Source organism: Polychytrium aggregatum, assembly GCF_025602895.1.
Source record: "Polychytrium aggregatum strain JEL109 chromosome Unknown BJ171scaffold_18, whole genome shotgun sequence".
NCBI classification, from domain to species: Eukaryota; Fungi; Chytridiomycota; class Chytridiomycetes; order Polychytriales; genus Polychytrium; species Polychytrium aggregatum.
In genome coordinates this window covers 729,855-748,051 of record NW_026516220.1, presented here as the reverse complement: position 1 = coordinate 748,051, position 18,197 = coordinate 729,855, and the positions used below count along the sequence as shown (strand labels likewise).

General features: G+C 59.4%; 5 protein-coding genes across 5 annotated transcripts; all 5 read right to left on the bottom strand.

Annotated features, from left to right (window-relative positions):
* Positions 1-128: 128 nt before the first annotated feature.
* Positions 129-1,310, bottom strand: BJ171DRAFT_423958 (carbonic anhydrase family protein; the record flags this gene model as incomplete). The annotated part of the gene is made up of 3 exons (XM_053107638.1): positions 129-418; positions 585-716; positions 1,037-1,310. 3 exons carry the CDS (start codon positions 1,308-1,310, stop codon positions 129-131), a joined length of 696 nt encoding a protein of 231 aa, XP_052966806.1.
* A 1,029-nt stretch (positions 1,311-2,339) lies between these two features.
* On the bottom strand, positions 2,340-3,233 carry BJ171DRAFT_505219 (NADH-ubiquinone reductase complex 1 MLRQ subunit-domain-containing protein). Its single transcript, XM_053111016.1, has 3 exons — positions 3,090-3,233; positions 2,935-2,973; positions 2,340-2,707 (listed from the first exon to the last, which is right to left on the bottom strand). Exons 1-3 carry the CDS (start codon positions 3,182-3,184, stop codon positions 2,605-2,607), a joined length of 237 nt encoding a protein of 78 aa, XP_052966805.1. The 5' UTR covers positions 3,185-3,233; the 3' UTR covers positions 2,340-2,604.
* Positions 3,234-4,287: 1,054 nt separating this feature from the next.
* Positions 4,288-6,265, bottom strand: BJ171DRAFT_424026 (uncharacterized protein; the record flags this gene model as incomplete). The annotated part of the gene is made up of 2 exons (XM_053107641.1): positions 4,288-5,222; positions 5,554-6,265. 2 exons carry the CDS (start codon positions 6,263-6,265, stop codon positions 4,288-4,290), a joined length of 1,647 nt encoding a protein of 548 aa, XP_052966804.1.
* A 2,060-nt stretch (positions 6,266-8,325) lies between these two features.
* Positions 8,326-13,489, bottom strand: BJ171DRAFT_459296 (P-loop containing nucleoside triphosphate hydrolase protein). The gene is made up of 4 exons (XM_053108408.1): positions 12,695-13,489; positions 12,459-12,492; positions 8,998-12,331; positions 8,326-8,846 (listed from the first exon to the last, which is right to left on the bottom strand). Exons 1-4 carry the CDS (start codon positions 13,195-13,197, stop codon positions 8,548-8,550), a joined length of 4,170 nt encoding a protein of 1,389 aa, XP_052966803.1. The 5' UTR covers positions 13,198-13,489; the 3' UTR covers positions 8,326-8,547.
* Positions 13,490-14,352: 863 nt separating this feature from the next.
* Positions 14,353-17,990, bottom strand: BJ171DRAFT_100307 (uncharacterized protein). Its single transcript, XM_053105384.1, has 8 exons — positions 17,933-17,990; positions 17,578-17,778; positions 16,776-17,335; positions 16,018-16,489; positions 15,711-15,836; positions 15,176-15,432; positions 14,809-15,073; positions 14,353-14,609 (listed from the first exon to the last, which is right to left on the bottom strand). Exons 2-8 carry the CDS (start codon positions 17,687-17,689, stop codon positions 14,470-14,472), a joined length of 1,932 nt encoding a protein of 643 aa, XP_052966802.1. The 5' UTR covers positions 17,690-17,778; positions 17,933-17,990; the 3' UTR covers positions 14,353-14,469.
* Positions 17,991-18,197: the final 207 nt, after the last annotated feature.

Below are 18,197 nucleotides of genomic sequence, written 5' to 3'. Positions count from 1 at the left end.
TCGGCGATATCTGACATGCCGCGGAACTGGCCGAGAGGGCTGTGGAGATAGTGGCGGCAAGCAGCACCGAAAAGTCAGACAGAGGCCTTTGCCGCTGCAGGCGGATCGGCAGCTGCCATGTGGCGGGCTTACCTGAGTAGACCGTTCTCGAGGTTGTAGACAAGGGAGATGACCTCGAGCTCCTGGCCTCCGCGCCAGGCATTTTGGACGATGGCCGAGTTGGCGACGTTGCGGGCACTTCGGACGGCATTGAGCTCAACGAGGCGCTTCCAGGCCTCCTTGGGGTCCTGCTTGAAGAGCTCCGAGACCTCCGTTTGGTTGTGCTCGTAAACGTCTCGGATGTGGGTAAGCCAGTGGTCAATCAGGCCATGCTCCGAGGCGGTCATGGCGCCTTTGACGCCACCGCATCCATAGTGACCTGGAGGCATTGCCAGATACAGATATGGGCAGAAAAGGATGAGAATCGGCTGGGACGGATTACCGATATGCGCTCGCGGAATAGACAGACACAGCATGGCGGTTGGCGGGAACAGCAAACGTGTGCTGTGTCGAGGGCGCCTGCCGCAAGCGAGGGGGAGGCTTACCGCAGACGATGATCTGTTTGACCTTGAGAACCTGGACGGCGTACTGCAGCACCGAGAGGAAGTTGATGTCGGTGTGGCTGACGACGTTGGCGATGTTGCGGTGGACGAAAATGTCACCACATCCAAGTTGGACTGGATTGAGGGGAGATTGAGGGTGAGATTGAGGGGAGATCGAGGAGTTTGAGGAGGCAGTTGGGAAACAGAGGGGCGACATGAACATCGGTGAGTAATCCGAGAATGCGGATTGACATCAAGCGACATCGTTTGGCACGAATGCGGGAGACATATCCGCGGCTGCGGGAGACGCTCGTGAATGGCGAGGGAAATCAGGGCCTGCATATATCGCGGTGACCACACGAATACGAAGCAGGCTCTGGGTACCAAGCACCGCCTGATACTTTCTCCCTCGCCAGCCAGCAACGGGTTCCATGGACAGACGCTGCGGGACTCACCAATCTCGGTCGGGGGCACTCGGGAGTCGCTGCAACCAATCCACAAAATAGTGGGGTGCTGGCTCTTTTCCAGCTGCGGGAAAAAGTCAGGGCTCTCGGTGGAGATTTGCTCGGCCCACTGCTTGTTCACGTCCAGGAGGTTCTGCAGCGGGCTCGGCCCGGATACATGCACCAGCTCCTCGTCGAAGGGAACCGGCTCCTGAGTGCGTCTGGGAGGCACGGGAGTGGAGACACTGAAGAGCCGGCCCAAGCCGGTGGAGAAGGTGCGGGTCATGCCAGGCGCGGCGTGGTCGGCAGCAGCGCCGTCCTTCTTGGTTGTCGAGATTCGAGAGAGCAGACCCATGGCTAGTCGGGGAGTGGTGGGTAACGGCCGGAGGACGGAAGGTATTCGGCGGCGGGTCTGGGTTGGGTGGAGATGAAACAGAGAAGCGAGGACGAGGAACAGGGCGGAAGCGAAACGACAAGGCCAGCGGCGGGTGCCTGCCCGATCAGGAAGCGGCGCCGGGCTGTGCGAGGAGCGGCAATGCGCAGGATGGTGATGCGCGGATGCAACCAAGAGTGCCAAGGAACGAGCGGGCGACGGCGATGGCGATGCAGTGATGCAGTGATGGTGGTGATGGTGGTGATGGTGGTTGTTAATCGGCATTGAAACGACCTCGTTTCACATCCAGATCAAACACTTCCAAAGGCCAGAGAGATCCACGAGCGCGCCGGCGAGCTCATCCAAGAGTTCAAACGGGACAGCTCTTTCTGGCTTCAGATGTCTGAACCCCGCTGACTGACTGTAGGCCCAGCGGGCAGGCCATGGCACTGCACTCCTGTCTTCGTTGGCAATCTCTTTGTTTTGGTTGGTTTGGGAAGCATGGTCTTGAATACACTCGGTCGATCTCCATGGGCAATGATCGACTGGCATACCGAGATCATGTTCCGTGAGGCATTGATGTCTCGATCCCACAGCGTATGGCAGCTTGCACAACTCCGGACAAAGTGTGGTTTCTCGATATCAAGATGGTGCTGTGCCTGGCCGTGAATGCGATGAGTGGGTGGGTGCATTCAGGTTCCAGAAAAAAACACAGTCATAGAGCAAAACGAGGGTGTCTCATTTCATTTTGGAAGCGCTGTATCCCGAAGGCCCCGAATGTCGATACGATTGCATCCCTCCTCCGTGTCATGCGCCACAGACAGATCCCGCAATGGATCGATGGCAGGACCCCGCCCGCCCCAGCACCGCAGGCAATGTGGATTTGCCAGCACGCAAACCCCACCGAACCAACCCAGGCAATACCTCGGCGAAGATCGCGCATCGTGTCCAAAACAGACCAAAATCTGGCTACGCTGTATTTATACGGAGCTTGTGCAGCTGCACGAGAGCAAAGGGGAGAAGAGACCACGAGAGCAACGGAGTCTTTGGGGGAAGAAAAAGATACTGCCGTCCGAATCTACAGGTCGGTTTCGGGCAAACGATCGCACTGCACACAACTTCTAGACTGGAGACAACCCGAGCCGGGGGTAAACGATGGGATCAATGAACATGCGGACAGAGAGAGGTAGTTGCGTTGATGGAGCGCTTAGAACTCGGTGCGGCGCCACTTGGAATCGAAGCGGGCGTTGGGGTCATAGAGCTTGGTGGTCTGGTTCTGCTGGACGGCCTGCCAGGGCTGGGGGTTGCTCCTGTATCAACAGCACAGCAAATGTGGGTCAGCTCGACTGGTCGGATTGTGTCTGGACAGAAGCCGGGCAGATTCCGGGCACGCAACCGGCATCGCACGACTGAAGTGATCAGGTTTCCAAAACGCTCTCTACAGGTGTTGTTTCAGAGAGATTCCCATTGTGTTTTGCTATTCATCCTCTTGTCAATCGGGACTCGCACGGCTGGACGAATGGAGAAGGCTACTTACTTGCGGTTCCAGACGATGTCCTGGTGACGGGCCAGGTAGCTGCAGCAACCAAGAATGCATGAGGGTAAGGGCGGAGAACCGGGCGGACCGCAGGCACTTTGGACACAGCCGGATCGACGAGGCAGGCAGCAGCAGATCCCGCAGCGGATACTTACGTGAGCCACCAGCCAGCACCAACAGTGGCAATGCCCATGATGGCGAAGAGGGGGTAGACACCAGCGGGGACACGGGTAAGGGTGTAGCCAGCCATTTCGAGGTCGAGAGCGAAGAAGAAAAAAGAGATGCAGACGGCGAGATGAGATGGAGGAGGGGCGGAGAGGGCTGGCCGCGGCGGCCGGGTTTTATACCCCGGGGTGGGGTCTGTCGGCCGATGTCGGCCAATGTCGGAAACGCCAAAAATGGCGTGGCACACCCGCACAGTCACAGTGCGCCGCGCAAACCGGCGTCGCGCGCTGCGCTTTTTTTCTGTCGCACCCGCGGCGCGCGCCGATTGGCTGCTGCCGGATTCGGCAGGCGGATGTCGCACACACGCGCAGCATATCACGTGTATCCGCACTCCAGCCCGAAGGCGCAATCGCCCAGAGTTGGCGGTGGCTGTTCGGTGGCCGTTCCGTGGCCGTTTCGCGGTTGCGCTTTCGGTTGTTCGGGTCTGTCGAGGAACGACTGCCCGCCACCTTGATTGTTCCGGGAGAGTTGTTGTGTTCGAGGTGGCTTGCCTGTTGACCGCCAAGCCCCCGCCCTTCTGTTGACAAAGTGTTGCGTCCCGCATGTCTCGGCTTCCTGCCAGACGGACCCCAAACCCGGCAGAGTTCCCACCGGAGAAATGGCGCAAACTCCCGCACGACCGAAGGTTCGTGGTGGCCGGGCGCTTCTTGGCTTGACCTGCCAGTGCGGGCTTGCCTGTCGGCTGCCAAAGGGGTGCTACTCCCAGCAGCGACAGCACCGTCTCGTCATTGGGCGTGGAATCGCATCATGGTGAATAGACAATGGACACGTTGTCTCATTCGGACAAACACGGCGTATTCGGATCATATCACACCCGGCCAAGTGGGTCAAGTCATTTCCCTGTGCGAGGGAGCTGCATGGAGTGAGTGGGCACGACCGAACCAGCGAGCCGCTGCAGATGCAGCCACTGCTGGTCAGAGCAACAAGACATACCTGGGATGAGGCAGAAAGACGCAGGGCAAAGAGCAACATCGCTGCAAGACCTCGGCGAGCGGATGATATACAGTGTTCCCACATCGAGTCATCAACACCAATCGCTACAGGGGATCGACCGAGTGTATTCAAGACTACGGGGATTGACGGTTGTGCTAGATTTTGAAACCACCCCTGGCCATTACCCCTGTCTCGTCACACCACCATCACTCCGCCTTCCTTTTCGTTCGTCCCGCGCTCGAACCCCACCCGGTCCAGGATTTCGTTCATGTGGTCCTTGTACTGGATGTGGTCACCGCCAACGAGATCCCCGAGCTCGTAGTTCTCGATCCGCCCCATCCGGAACCGGTTGCCCTCGCCAATGAGGTCGACCGGCCCAACGCCATCGAGCCCGATCGGATTCAGACCAAGGACGCCGTAGTGGTATCGGGCCGTCGGCGCAATCGACCGGAACAGAAACCGCAGGAACCAGTCGCGGCTGCTGTATCCGTTCACAAACCGGCCGGCCACCACCGATACGCATCGCTGCAGCTCCTCCGGGATCACGTATATGGGCGTCCCAAACAGATAGACGCTGTCGACAATGCCCCAGACGTCGCGTTGGCCAGCTGCTCCTTCTGCAGCCAGCTCCAGCAGGCACTGGTAGATGACGCGAGCACCCAGGCCCCAGCCTACGAGCGTCACCGGTCGTTTGCCGTGGATGTTCTGCAGCAGTACCTCGGTTGCCAGCAGTCGGCCGGCCTTGATCGATCGGTCCAGCCCAACCGACCACGGGTTGTCAATCACGTAGCTCCACTGCAGCAAGCCCACGGGCCAGATGATGGCTGACACCAGCGTTGCCAGGACAGTTTGCTTCAGGATCTCGGTTGCCGCGACCGTCACGGCGCCTGTCGTCAGGAAGCTCGAGAACGCCCCGCCGAGCGCAAGCATGTGCTTCGAGTCGTAGACCAGACAGTCGATCTCGGATAGGGGACAGTAGCTCGGCAGCATCGCCCACGGCTCGTGAGCATCGTCCATGGTGTTGAGCCATCCAGAGATTGCAATGATGACGTGCATGCTGCGTTCCGGCGCCGCCATCGACACGAATCGGAACTCTTCGATGCCCTTGAGCCGCCGATTAAACTTGTAGGCTATGGATTCCATTTCCCAGTTTCCCAGTTTCCCAGTTTCCCAGTTTTCGCATGTTCCAATGGTCGTCCCGAGATCGTGGATTCGGATTGGGTATGTCGCCAGGCGCACAACAGTGCCAGAGAGCTCGGTCAGTCAGAGTCCAGCCATGCGAATCGGTGCGTGTCACAGTCCTCCATGACGATCAATTTCGTTCATCGATCTCCAGACCTCGAGCGCGGGCTGCACCCGCCCGACAGTCTAGCTTTCATGGATAAGTGCGCCGCTCCCAGGAGGAGGATGGTGTTGGAACAAAGACCAGCGCACATGCACATGCATGACGGAGCGACTTACCGGCAACACCGCCTCCAGTGACGCCAAAGAGTGTCCCGACGATTGCTGCACCGGCCGTCGTTCCCAGGCCCGTAGCAATCGCGGCTGCACCGCCGATGCCCATGCCCGCAAACAGCGATCCAAGTCCAGCCCCCAGTAGTGGTGCCGCCAGGCCTCCTGTCAGCCCGACAGCAACACCTCCGCCAACGGTCGCCAGGCCAATCGTAAGCCACTTGCGCACCCGCTGCGAGGAGCTTTCTTTGGCGCTGGCCTGCCCGGCAAACAGGGCATCGCCGTCCTCGTCGCGCTTGTGTTGGGATGCTTGCACTTCCGACCACACCTGGTCGGCAGCTTGATGCTCGACCTGGGACAGCAGGAACCCCTCGATCTTGCCCAGTCGCCGATGCGAGTCCTGGAATGAGCTGGCGGCGCTGGACTGGCGGGACCGGCCGCCGCTGTTGTCGGGCTCCGAGATCTGGTCATCCCGCTGCCGCGACCGATTCTCAGGATGTGCTGGGCTCGATTCGAATGACCTTCCTTTATCGAACGTGCCGCTGGCATCGCCGGTCCAGCTGGCATCAACAATGCCAGTGGTTTCGTTCTTAGCAGCGGGGTAGGCGCCTTCGTTGTTCTCGGAAGAATCAACGCCATTGCTTGTGCTACCCGTGTCGATTGCTTCGTCATTGCTGCTGCCGTCCTGTCGGTCTCGAACGGCCACCTGGCTCAGGACCATTGTGTGGAACGGGTCGTCGCCGTCGTCGATGACGCTGTTGTGAGGCGGCAGCGGAGGACTCGGAGGACTCACCACCAGCCCGTCGTCGCGAAAGACCCTGGGCCTCAGCATTGTGCCAATGAGTTGGCGGATGAAAGCCCTGAGCCGGGCGTCATATCGAAGTTCGTGCTGCTCCTGGGCATGGAAGTGGAGGTCGGAGCAAATCAGGTTCAGGACGAGGTCGCCGACGATTTCTTGCAGCCGGGCATCTTCGTGGCGGATCTGCGGCGGGCCCGACGAGACACCCTCGAGCTCGCCGCTGACGCTGGCTCCGGCGTTGGATTGCCAGTAGTGAACAAAGAAGCTCTCGAGGATGCTTTCCAGTGCGACCCCGGACTGGCCCTGCGACAGACGCATGGTCATCTTCACCTCTGGGCCGGGATTAGAACGCGCCGAGGGTCGTCAGCCTTGGATATGACCACGTCACAAAGATCAGGGACCGAGAGTGCTGACCAAAGAAAGGAATGCTGCCCTTACCGTCCGGCGTCAGTCCATTCGATTCAAAGAACCCATGGCACAGACCCCGCAGCCATGAAACGTAATGGAACATGGCTGGGTGCAAGGTGTCCTTGAGCAGATGCAAGTTCAGGACGCAAAACCCCACGTCGATGCGCCCATCGAGCTGGCAGCCAACCGGCTCCACGACGTCATCCTGGCCCTCGCCCGAGAGTGCATGCAGCGATGCCGGTCGAGACGACGGCCGAGACGACGGGCGGGAAGACGCAGTCGAGCCACGGGGGCTTTGCGTGGTGTCCTCGAGCTCACGGACGTTTTGCTCGAGCAGCAGCCATATCATGGTCGAGAAGATCATGATCTGATTGCTCTTTTCGTCCTGCAAGCTGCTGCTGCCGCCAGGCCGGGTCGCATTCGATGTGCCAGACGACCGCCGGACAGGCTGTCCAGGAGATGAAGGTGACGCCGGCGAGCTTGGCCCAGACTGCGAAATCACTGATCCATGTGCCGGCTGCTGCAGGCCGGGTGGCCGAACCGCCCGAGGCTTCTGCCCAAACATGGACGAGAGCGAGTTCTCGGGCAGATCCCGCGGGCTGTTGATGTGGCCAAAGATATCCATCGTCCGGGGTTGAGGCGACTTGCGGTTCCAGGGCGTCTCTTCGTCCCGGCCCAGGGATCGCCGAGGGAGACTGGAGCTGTCGGGGCGGCCCTGGCGTATCCTTGCCCTCGGAGGAAGCGGTGGTGGTGGCTGGGCTTCGTCCATGAAGGTTTGCTGGGGTGGTCGAAAGAGGTTGGACGGTGGTCTTGCCGATCGGGGTCAGGCAAAGCTTGGTTCGGCTCGGCTCGGCTCAGCTCGGCAGAGGTTGATGCGCTTCGGCCGTGAGCCCAGACAAGCAGACCAAGGGATTGATCGAGGAAGACCGCCGAGAGATGGAAAGACCAAGCCGGGTGGGAAAGAGGCTGCTTTGGACTCGAGGTTTGCGGGCTGGACGAGGGTGGGGGCGCAGTGGAAGTTCAATGAACCCGTGATAACCGATGCGTCCCTCGGTGGATGTCGTTCTTGAGTAGTTGTGGTTGGATGGATATCGCTCTTGGTGGATGTCGTTCTCGGTGGGTATCTGGCTCTTGATGTTTGATCCTGGATAATCGACCTGGGACGGAGACGCCGATCCCCTCCCCGCCAGCAAGCTGCATTCCCGCTCTGCCCACGGGCCACGGCCCACGAGGGGGTCAACCTGTTGCTTGCATTCGATTGCATTGCAGCAGATGGCATTCCGTCCCAGTTGAATCGCACTGCAGCGCACGGTTTGCAGAGCGCAGGACCCAGCGCCATCACATGGGGCATGTCTTCGGACACACGCCGTCCGCCATGTCCCCAGACCCGGTCCTGTTCCTTGCCTTTTTTCGCTCCTTGTGCACAGGCGCTTCTTGCGCTTTTCGCTCGCCTCCCGGTGCAGCCTTTCCGCTTTGCGGGCCTGCATACTGGCTGTCTCTGGCTGTGTTCTGGCCAGCAGCCACACGCTCCAATCTCCCGCCCCTCACTCCTGCACGGGCCCAGACAACCTCAGTTGAGGAGCAGGGAGTGATTTGATATTGTTGCTAGGTATTGCTCGATACAGGTTTGTGGGTTGAGGCCTCTTCCATTTCTCACAGCCAGGATCGGAAAACAGGCGGATGGGTGCCAGGATGATGATGTGTTGTGGAGCACTCCCCCCTCCCTGGAGTTAATATGATCCGGCGGCTTTCATTGATTTGCACACGTTCAGATGGTTCGAGTATGGGGGTCTGGTCTAGTTCGAGTTGGTGCCGTGGGTGGCATCATACGCCGCCTTGGCTTGGCCAATCAGCAGCTCGGCGTTCGACGGGCCGGTCTCCTGCACCATGCTGTACAGAACACCATTCTCGTTCGACAGCAGCTCCGAGGGGTGGCCGTACTCGGCAATGTTGCCGTGGTCCATGACCAGGACGCGGTCGTAGTCGATGATGGTGTTCAGGCGATGGGCGATCGTGAGGATCGTAGCCTCGGAAAAGTCATCGCGCAGACACTGCTGGATGATGGCGTCGGTCTCGTAGTCGACGTTCGCGGTGGCTGAGACAGAAGCAGAGAAACAGAGAAGCAGAAAACCGGGGTTAGACGCAGTCGAGCCCAGCTATCGCGCAAGGTCTGTCCGACCGGCATATGATGTGGTCCTCGATAGAATGAGAGCGAGTTGCAGCCCCACAGTGCGCCCGAGACTCACCTTCGTCCATGATCAGGACCTTGGGCTTCTTGAGCATGGCACGGGCCAGACACAGGAGCTGGCGCTGGCCGACCGACAGGTTCTCGCCGCCTTCGCTCACCGCGCCGTCGAGCTTGCCCTCCATCTCCACGACCTTGTTCTTGAGGTTGCTGCGGGCGATGGCGTCCCAGATCTCGTCGTCAGTGTGCTCGTTGAAGGGATCGAGGTTGGTGCGGATGGTGCCCGAGAACAGCGTGGGGTCCTGCGGGATGATAGCGAGCTTGCTGCGGAGATCGGTCAAGCCAATGTTGAGGACGTCGACGCCGTCGATCTCGATCTTGGAGCCCGCAGAAGGCTCGGCCATACGGAAGAGAGCCACCATCAGCGACGACTTGCCGCTGCCCGTGCGGCCGACAATGCCGATCTTTTGGCGGTCCTGGATCGCGAACGAGACGCCGTGCAGCACCTCGGGGAGCTCGGGCTGGTAGCGCAGGCGCAGGTTCTCGATCTTGATGTCGCCGCGTGCGGGCCAGTTCTTGGGCGGGCGGTTGTGCTCGACGATGGCCTCGGCCTCGACCTCGGTTCGATAGGCATAGTGCTCGACGCGCTCCACAGCGTTCATGGCAATCTCGGTCTCGGTGAACTGGCGGACACACCAGTTGAGGGTTCCGGTGATTTGGAGGGCATAGGAGAGCGACAGACCAAAGAGCGACGGAGTCAAGTAGCTCGAGTCGCGGGCGAGGATGCCAAAGAGCGCGGCGAGGAAGACCAGGAAGCCGCCGATGGACTCGAGACGGAGGCCGATCCAGCGCTGCGAGCCCAGGAGCATAAAGTACGGCGCGTTGTTCTTGTCGATGGTGGCTGAGTTGCGCTCCACAAAGCGCTGCTGCTCGCGGTAGGCACGGATCGTGGGCAGGCCCGTCAGGGTCTCTCCGAACTGGGCATAGAGGGGCGAGCGGGTGATGGACTCCATGCGCTTGAGCTCGCGCGAGGTTGAGCGGTAAATGACCTGCATCAGGTAGTACACTCCGAGGAGCGGCAGCATCGGGATGGCAAAGAAGGGCGTGGCGATGATAATCATGGTGAAGATGGCGATGGAGCTGCCCAGGGTGTTGGCAAACATGCGAAACGAGTCGGCAATGGTGATATCGAGGCCGTCCTGGTCCTTGGAGAAGCGGTTGATGATGCGGCCAAGGGGCGTGGTGTCAAAGAAGGACGTGGGTGCACGCAGGATGCGGGCCAAGGCGGCTTCGTGCAGGACACGGGCCGCACGATTGCCGGTGAATGCGAAAAAGACCGAGAACGCAAAGACCGAGATGGTTTGAACGATGCCCAGGCCCCAGTAGATGCCAAGGTATCCGCCCATGCCGAAGCTGGGGATCTCGTTGTTGGACCAGACGACGAGCCAGTAGTTGGTGCCGACACTGGCCGCCTGCAGGAGCAGCAGCGAGAGCACCAGGCCGGCAAAGAAAAAGGAGCCACCTCCGGCGCGAGCATAGGCAGACCAGACGCCGCGGTTGACACCGCCGGTGGCACGCTCCTCAGCGCTCATCAGATCGCGGGCCTTCTTGGGGGCATCCTGGGCGATCTCGTCCTTCTTCTTGGTTTCGGTGGTGCTCTTGGCGTCGACCTGGATGCTGTCGTCGGCCTCGGCGCCGTCGGTAGAGGAGCCTTCTTCGCTGTTCTCATCGGCGCCTCCGTAGGTCTGCATCAAAAGAGAAAACTCGCTTCCGGCGCGCATCAGCTCGGAGTAGGTGCCACGCTCGGCAATGTTTCCGTTCTTGAGGACGATGATGTAGTCGACTTGGGGAAGGAAGTGCAGCTGGTGGGTGACCAGGATGCGGGTCTTGCCCTTCATGGCGTCCATGATGCACTTTTCAAACAGGTACTTGCCGACGTGGGCGTCGACGGCACTCAGGGGATCATCCATCAGACAGATCTCGCTGTCAAAGTACAGGCAGCGGGCAATGTTGATGCGCTGCTTCTGGCCGCCGGAGAGGTTGATGCCGCGCTCGCCGATCTCGGTCTGATCGCCGTCGGGCAGGATTTCGAGATCCTTCTCGAGGGCACACGCCTTGATGACTTGGAGGTAGCGCTCGCGGTTGTATTCCAGGCCAAAGGTAATGTTCTTCTCCACGGTTGCGTTCTGGATCCAAGCTTGCTGCGGGCAATAGCCGACGTTGCCCGAGAAGGTGACCGTGCCCTCCACCTTGCGCATCTCACCGACCAAGGCGTTCAGCAGAGACGATTTGCCGGCGCCGACGCTTCCAACAACAGCCACGAGCTGGCCGCGGGGGATGTTGATGGTGATGTTGTTGATCGAGAACTGGGACTTGGCGGCAGTGACACCAGCGAGATCAACGGTGGAGCCGGGGGTAGCCTTGCTGGTGTCCGACTCGGCAATGGTCTTTTGAGACTCGGCTTCGGGCTGGGTCTTGCCGCCGTTCTTCTTGGAGTCTTTCTTGTCCTTCTTGTCCTTCTTGTCCTTCTTGTCCTTCTTGCCTTCGTCCTTGGGGGCAGGGGGGGCCGATTCCCAGATAAAGGTACCGTTCTCGATGCTGATCGAGTAAGGGGCCTCCTTTTCGATGGGATAAGGCGGATCGAGCTCGGGAGCAAGCAAGAGCGCCTGGACACGAGTGATGGCAACACGGAAATCGGCGACACCGGCCAGGACGGCCGGGATGAACATCAGCGGGAAACGCAGGATCGAAAACCAGGTCAGGGACGAGAACAGGATGCCGGCGCTCTGGGGAGTCAGTGTGTTGAGAGCGGCGTATGCCGAGATGGAGATCAGGGCAGAGAGGACGGGAATCGAAAAGGCCAGGGTGGTCGAGATGGACTGCATGATGCTGCGGCGCAGGTTCTGGTGGACTTCCTTGTTTCGGATGTCGGCGATCTTCTTGAGGAAGGGCGTCTCCCAGGTGAAGAGCTTGATGACGCGGATGCCGGAAAGGACCTCTTGGGTGAGACGCACACGCTGGTCGGTCAGGGGAACGACCGAGTTGCGGATGGCGCCCAGGCGCTTGGTGAGGAGGTACTGGATCGGGAGCAGCAAGAAGAGCAGGGCGATACCGGCAATGGCAGCAGGGCCCAGGAAGACAATCAGGAAGATCGAGATGGCGACGATTTGAAGAGGCGAGGTCCACAGGACGTGCATATAGGTAATGAAGATCTCCATGCGGTTGGCATCGGTGGAGATAACGTTGACGACCTTGCCGGTGTTAAAGTCCTGGCGAGCGGCAGCAGAGAGCTGCATGGCCTTGCGGTATACGGCAGTCGTAACGGTGGCACGCAGGCTCATGCCGCTGGTGGTAGTGAGTTGGAAGTAGTAGCCGAGGAAGAAGGATGAGGTGATCTGGAGAGAGCGGGAGCAGAAAGACAAATCAGTATCGCGCATGAGGGATCTGACAGCGAGCCGCCTGGCTATAGAGCAATACAGAGCGGGACTGAGTAGCGATAAACAGCCGGAATGAGAGGTATACCTGAAGGACCAGGATGATGAAGGCATACACAAGACTGCAGGCAGAGACAGGGCGGACACAGAACAGCAGATACAGGCGTTAGCGCAGCAATAGAGATCGCAGGAACGGCAAGAGCACTCGAGATGCGACCCTTGCTCGTCCGCCTCGTGGCAACCGAGCAGGCCAAGATCCCCGCCGAAGCGATGCACCCGAGTGCGGCTCTGGCACTGGCTGGCTGGACCAGATTGACAACATACCCTTGGGAGAGCGGTGGCGGCGGGACACCCCCTGCAGCGGCATTCTGGTATTCGAACATGTAGGTCACCAGAAGCTTGAGGACGTAGGGCGAAACGATGGTTGCCATGTCCGACCAGACCTTGAGGAGGCCGGCGGGGGCGGTTCGCCAGAACAGGTAGTTGTAGAGGGCATTGACCAGCGAGGGCTTGTGATTGGGGTCAGCATGATGGACCTCGGCGTTCCAGTGCTTCATGAAGGCGTCGTAGAGCGAGTCGGCCTTGAAGCGGGTGCCGATCTGCCACAGATCCGACTCGACGATGATGCGATTCCAGCCAAGGAAAAAGACCGGGTCCATCCAGGCGTAGGTGACTCTGGACCAGATGTTTGCCTTTTCCTCGGCCATCTCGCGCTCGCTCGAGGGGATGGGGCGGCCCAGAGGGGTCTTGGTGACAAACTTTTGCTTGTTGCCGCGAGGGCCAAGAACCTCGTTCGGCTTGTCGTCGGCCTTGGGTGCAGAGGACATTGCTGCTCGGGTTGAATTTCAAGTTGCTTTGTTTGGTTGGTTTCTGAGCTGCTTGCCGTGATGGCTGGCGAGGAGAGAGGCTGCAAGAATGCAAGCGATGGATGATGAGAGAAAGGGAGCTGCGATGCTCGTTGAGCAATTCAGTCGAGCGGGCAACGCCGACAGCGAAACTGAGGGATTGCCTTTGTGCAGATCCCGAATGGCAGAGACTTGGGAAATGGTGCTCAAGCGAATGAGCGAGCGAGCGAACGACCGACCGAGCGCACGATTCGGACTGGAGGCGGAATCCCACAGCGGGCGAAACGGAGCGAGGTGCAGAGGGGATATAAATGCGGTCCTCGGAGCCACGGCAGGCCGACGGCGACCCAGGCTTTCAAATCGTGGGGCCAAGAACGATCGGCCGCGCGGCAAGGAACGCAGCATTTGTAATGGCTTCCACGGAAACAATGTTTGTGTTGCCGAGAAGTCTGTGGGGAGCGACGAGCCACGATCGCCGACACATCCGAACGGAGCAGCCAGGCCGTGGCGGCTGCAGCGAGATGGCCATGTGCCGGCTGCGAGCAGAGCGGGCAGATGAGCAGCAGATGAGCAGCAGATGGGCTGCAGATGAACTGTAATGAATCTGCATGAGCATGGCGGGCAGAGCGGGCTGGGGAGCAGAGCGGGCGATCCCTCCCCACTGGCCTCCAAGGCGCCGTCGACCCCACGGGCTCGCTTTGTCCGCGGAGAATCCGGTCGTGGGCTTTCTCCGGCTTTGCTGCCGATGCTGTTCTGTTGGTGTCGATTGTTCAGCCAAATGCCCAGCCAAATGTTCAGCCTTGATTGCTTCGAATCGCTTGGCTGCCTCGATCGCCTTCATGGCTGGAGGCTCTCGCTTGGACCGGCTGTCCCTCCCGTCCCAGCCATGGGTGCCAAGCCAAGGCCGTCCACGTTGCAAGAACAGAACAATTCGGCTCTGCCCCCTCCCTTGCGGCTGCTGGATGGTCGAAGCGTCCCAAAACCACGGCCGTGTATCATGAGTGCCAGGAAGCATGTCCATCCGCCTTGAAGTCTATTGCAGTCTTTGCTGTGTCTATCGCTCGCACCATCGCTCGCACCATCGCTTTGCACGATCGCTGCGTTCGACTGCATCCCCTCTCGCCCTGGCCGGCTCCTGCGTCGACCAGAATGCGGAGGCATTCTCCCGGCGTCTGCCAAGCGATCCGGTTGCGGCCGCCCGGCTGGAGTGCGTGCTCCTCGTCTGCGACCCCACAAACGCCGGCTATTTCGTTCTCAGCGCATGAAGGCCACCGACGCTTTCCGTTGGCGTGGGCCCTGCTCTCGATCCTTGTTCTGCAGCATTCGCGCACGGTTGTCCTTGGCGTGCTGAATAACCTCAGGGATCTGCAGAAGCGACCCAAAGGTCTCGTACACTGTTTCCCAGTAGCAGGCATTACAAATCCAGAGTCAACGGTGCTGTTTTGCCACGCTTCCGCCTTGGATTGGCCTGGCCTGGCCTGGCTCGGCTTGGCAAGGCTGCATCTCTGTGATTGCCGTGGTTCGGTCTGGGCGACCGACATCGACAGCGACATCGACCTTACACCGCGCATCTCCACTCCCCCAGCGACTTACTTGGCATGCACAAAAAGTCCAGGAAGCTGAGCTGCCCGACCCACATATTGCCGCCTTCGCGGTCCATGAACGGGCTCACCGGCAGGTTCAGTCGGCGCTCCTCGTCGCCCTGCTTGTAAAACTCGACCATCAGCCGCGACGTCCATGTGGCATAGAGTCCCCACGTCTTTGTGAGATTGCAGACATCGCTGCACTTGATCGTCATCCGCAGAAACAGGCTCTTGTCGTCCTTGTTGTCCAGCGAGAAGTTTTCGGCCGCACAGACCTGTGTGGACAGAGCCATATCAGTGCCGTGGGATCGGTGCCGTGGAGCACGGATGTATCGACATCGCAGATCAGAGGACCCGCCGCTCTGCCCTGCTCCTACCTTGTTTTTGAATGCCGAGACCATCGCAAAGTGCCCCGCCAGATCCGTGGCCAGCACCATGTCGATGATCTGCTCGCGTATCAGCCGGTACTCGATATCGCTGAAGCCCTCGAAAATGTCGCAGCCCGGCAGTTTCAGGACCGAGAGACCCATGGACACATGGTGGTTCTCCAGGACTGACCGGTCATTGTACAGCATTGCCAGATGGCTGTTGGTGGCTATCAAAAAGTTGCTGTTGACGCCAGGATGGTCGACGTCTATCATCCGGTTGTGTAAGATGCGGTAACTTGAGTCTGAGTACCGCACTCCCTATGCATGGCTGGCAAGCGAGCCCCGCATCCGACTCGCCCTGTATCGATTCTTTCTCAGCATTTGGCGGCGTCACAAGGCTGGGTCTCGATCGCCCCAGTTCCCAATCCCAGGTTCCGTCGTTGACACATTGGTCACCTTTCTACACCAACGCAGCGAGTGTGGCATCGCCAGAGCTGCATCTCTGCTCGACCCCAGCTCTCCAGCTGACCCACTGGCCCCATACCGTGAATGATTGCCGCCAGGAAGCTTCCAAGCAGCTCAATATCCGTCAACTTGTTCTTCACGTACGGCAGGTTGAGGAAGAAATTGACCGCGTGCAGCACGTCCGCAGCGTGCGTCGAGTTGTGGTCTGGGCAAGTCGGGGTGCGCCGGAGTGCATTGTTGTTAGACGACCAGCCAGTGTCCCGAGTCCGTCCTACTCCCGTGGCACTGCGAGCTCTTGGAAGTGCAATGGCCAGAAATCACAGTGGCATCGCCGCAGAAGACATGCTTGGAGCAACCCAGCTCATTCATATCCAATCAGTACTCACACGTCACATTCCGGTACTTGCACTCGATCGTGAACAAGAATTTGGAGATCGCGCTCTTTGGGATCATGAGGCGGTCTGTCAGGCCAGAGACGAACAGCAGGTGCATCGACAGCGCATAGAGAGGGCGGCTGTGGGTCAGGGCCTCAAACTCAAAGATGGGCCAGTTCCAGGTCGAAATCTGGCCCAGGAGCTCGACCACCTTGTCTCGATCGGCAATGACGCCCTCGTAGTCGAGCGTGTCCATCGAGCTGGCCAGAAACTCGTCGTTGGGGTTGTTGGAGCGCTTGGGTGTCGTCAGCGACGGGCTCTCGGCATCAGGCTCGTTAGAAATCGAGCTTTCGGGGTGCTCGGTTTGTCCGTGCTCTTCATATTGCCGCCTTATTGATGTTACCCGGAGGATGTCTTCCGACTGTCGCTTCTTTAGGAGCATCTCGGACCGTCGCTGCACCGGAAGGACTTCCTGCAGCCACGCCTGTCGAGTCCAAATCCAGCGGCTCGTGATCAGTTTCATTCAACGCCGGTCATGCCGATGAGCGGTTGGCTTGGCCCAAGACCTCCTCAAAGCCATATTTCGCCCACACAGAGATCCTTCCATTCACCCAGAGCTTCGTCTACTCGTACAGTATACACTATAGAGTCCAAGCGCTGCCTTGGTGTGTGCGAGGGCGCCGCCGCCCGCGAGAATCACCCCGAAAACATAGCCTCCGGATCCGCTCCAACCACAGACCCGCGGCTCTGGTGCATTGGTATGTGCGAACCTCTTGCTCATCCTCAAGCTTGATGCTGGGTGCGAGTGCGCCCTCGAAATCGGGCATAAAAATGGATTCGGATGCCGAGAGCCACTTCATGATCACTTCGATCTGCTGGTGCACATCGCCGTCCATGTTTGGGTTGGCCATGAGCGACTTGAGCGTCAGCATCACCTTCTCGAGCGGCGAGTCGAAATCGGCGACCCGATGTGCAAAGGTCTGCTGCAGGTCCGTCAGCTTGTTGCGCAGCTTGTTGTTGGAGCGGATCAGGCCAATATTGACGAGGAACTCGCGGCGCTTGACTTGCTCTGATGCCCAGCGAATCCCCGTTCCCACAAGCATGCACACGCTCATATACACCAAGAGCGTTCCCAGGATCGGACGGAGCAAGCCCTCGGTTCCCTGGACATAGAAAAGTCCGGCGTGGATGGCGATTGAGATGGCTCCCAATATCAGTGTGTTCTCGGATGACACGGTGATCAGCATCGGGATGACGATGAGATAGATGAAGACCATCATGTTGCGGAACCACATGTTGCCGTAGGGGTCCTGAATATACATTCGCAACCCTGGCTCGCGGCGTAAGATTGAGCGACGGTGGGATGTGGCAGGTTATGTGGGCTGTTGCAAAGCAGCTTGTCCCGCTGAAATCGATCCATGAGTCATGCCTCTGACACACAGCTTCTCGACCCATGATCGTCCACTGGCCGCCGAGCTATGACAACCTTCCATTCTGCAACCAGTTATCCGCATCGGCGTCCTCTCTGTACCCAACGGATAGCTCATCCATACCAACGGACTTGGTGCTCACCTGAATTCAGATCGACCATCACCAGGTACATGACCAGGTCAAAGATCGGACGGATCCGGAACCTGGACGAAAACTCAGGGTACTTGTATATCGGGTAGCCAAGCAGCAGCATCGGAACATAGTTGGCAAAGATCAATAAGAACAGGTCGGTTGTCCATGCGTATGCGATCAGACAAGAGTCGTTGCAGGAGCACAGGAGCACTGCGCAGGCCCGCCGAGTGGGCATCGGCCAAGGTTGGTGTCCGCGGCAAGGAGATTGAATGAAAGCAGCCGGGAGAAGGGTTAGCTGACCGTTACCGAAACGAACGAACTGGCGGACTCCTATCTCGTCGCCAAGCTACGACAGAGCGCCTACGCTGCACAGCTTGCGTGTTGTCAGAGGGCTGCTTGATCGATGGTGCGATGCAGCGCCCCCAAGCCGTGTCTGTCACCGAGCACCGTACCTGCGTTGGCGATGGAAGGCGAGAAATTGGCGACGCGGGAGGAGCTGAGCGCGAAAAACTGGACGTAAAAGAACGTCGCCATGATGAACCAAAGCACCACCGAGCGCACGATCTGGGGGCTGCTCTGCTGGAAGATCCAGGTCTGGTACTCGATCTCGAGATCCGAGCTGCAAAACT

What these genes read in the sequence shown, in the direction of transcription:
- BJ171DRAFT_505219 (XM_053111016.1), bottom strand. Translation starts at nt 3,184, where the DNA reads ATGGCTGGCTACACCCTTACCCGTGTCCCCGCTGGTGTCTACCCCCTC. An exon ending in GGTGCTGGCTGGTGGCTCAC is followed by an intron (nt 2,974 to 3,089) that starts GTAAGTATCCGC and finishes TGGTTGCTGCAG; the next exon opens with CTACCTGGCCCGTCACCAGG. An exon ending in GACATCGTCTGGAACCGCAA is followed by an intron (nt 2,708 to 2,934) that starts GTAAGTAGCCTT and finishes CTGTTGATACAG; the next exon opens with GAGCAACCCCCAGCCCTGGC.
- BJ171DRAFT_459296 (XM_053108408.1), bottom strand. Translation starts at nt 13,197, where the DNA reads ATGTCCTCTGCACCCAAGGCCGACGACAAGCCGAACGAGGTTCTTGGC. An exon ending in CCGCCACCGCTCTCCCAAGG is followed by an intron (nt 12,493 to 12,694) that starts GTATGTTGTCAA and finishes CTCTGCCTGCAG; the next exon opens with TCTTGTGTATGCCTTCATCA. An exon ending in GGTCCTGATCATGGACGAAG is followed by an intron (nt 8,847 to 8,997) that starts GTGAGTCTCGGG and finishes CTTCTGTCTCAG; the next exon opens with CCACCGCGAACGTCGACTAC.
- BJ171DRAFT_100307 (XM_053105384.1), bottom strand. Translation starts at nt 17,689, where the DNA reads ATGCTGCTGCTTGGCTACCCGATATACAAGTACCCTGAGTTTTCGTCC. An exon ending in AGCTTGAGGATGAGCAAGAG is followed by an intron (nt 16,490 to 16,775) that starts GTTCGCACATAC and finishes TGGACTCGACAG; the next exon opens with GCGTGGCTGCAGGAAGTCCT. An exon ending in CCTGGCGGCAATCATTCACG is followed by an intron (nt 15,433 to 15,710) that starts GTATGGGGCCAG and finishes ACCGGATGATAG; the next exon opens with ACGTCGACCATCCTGGCGTC.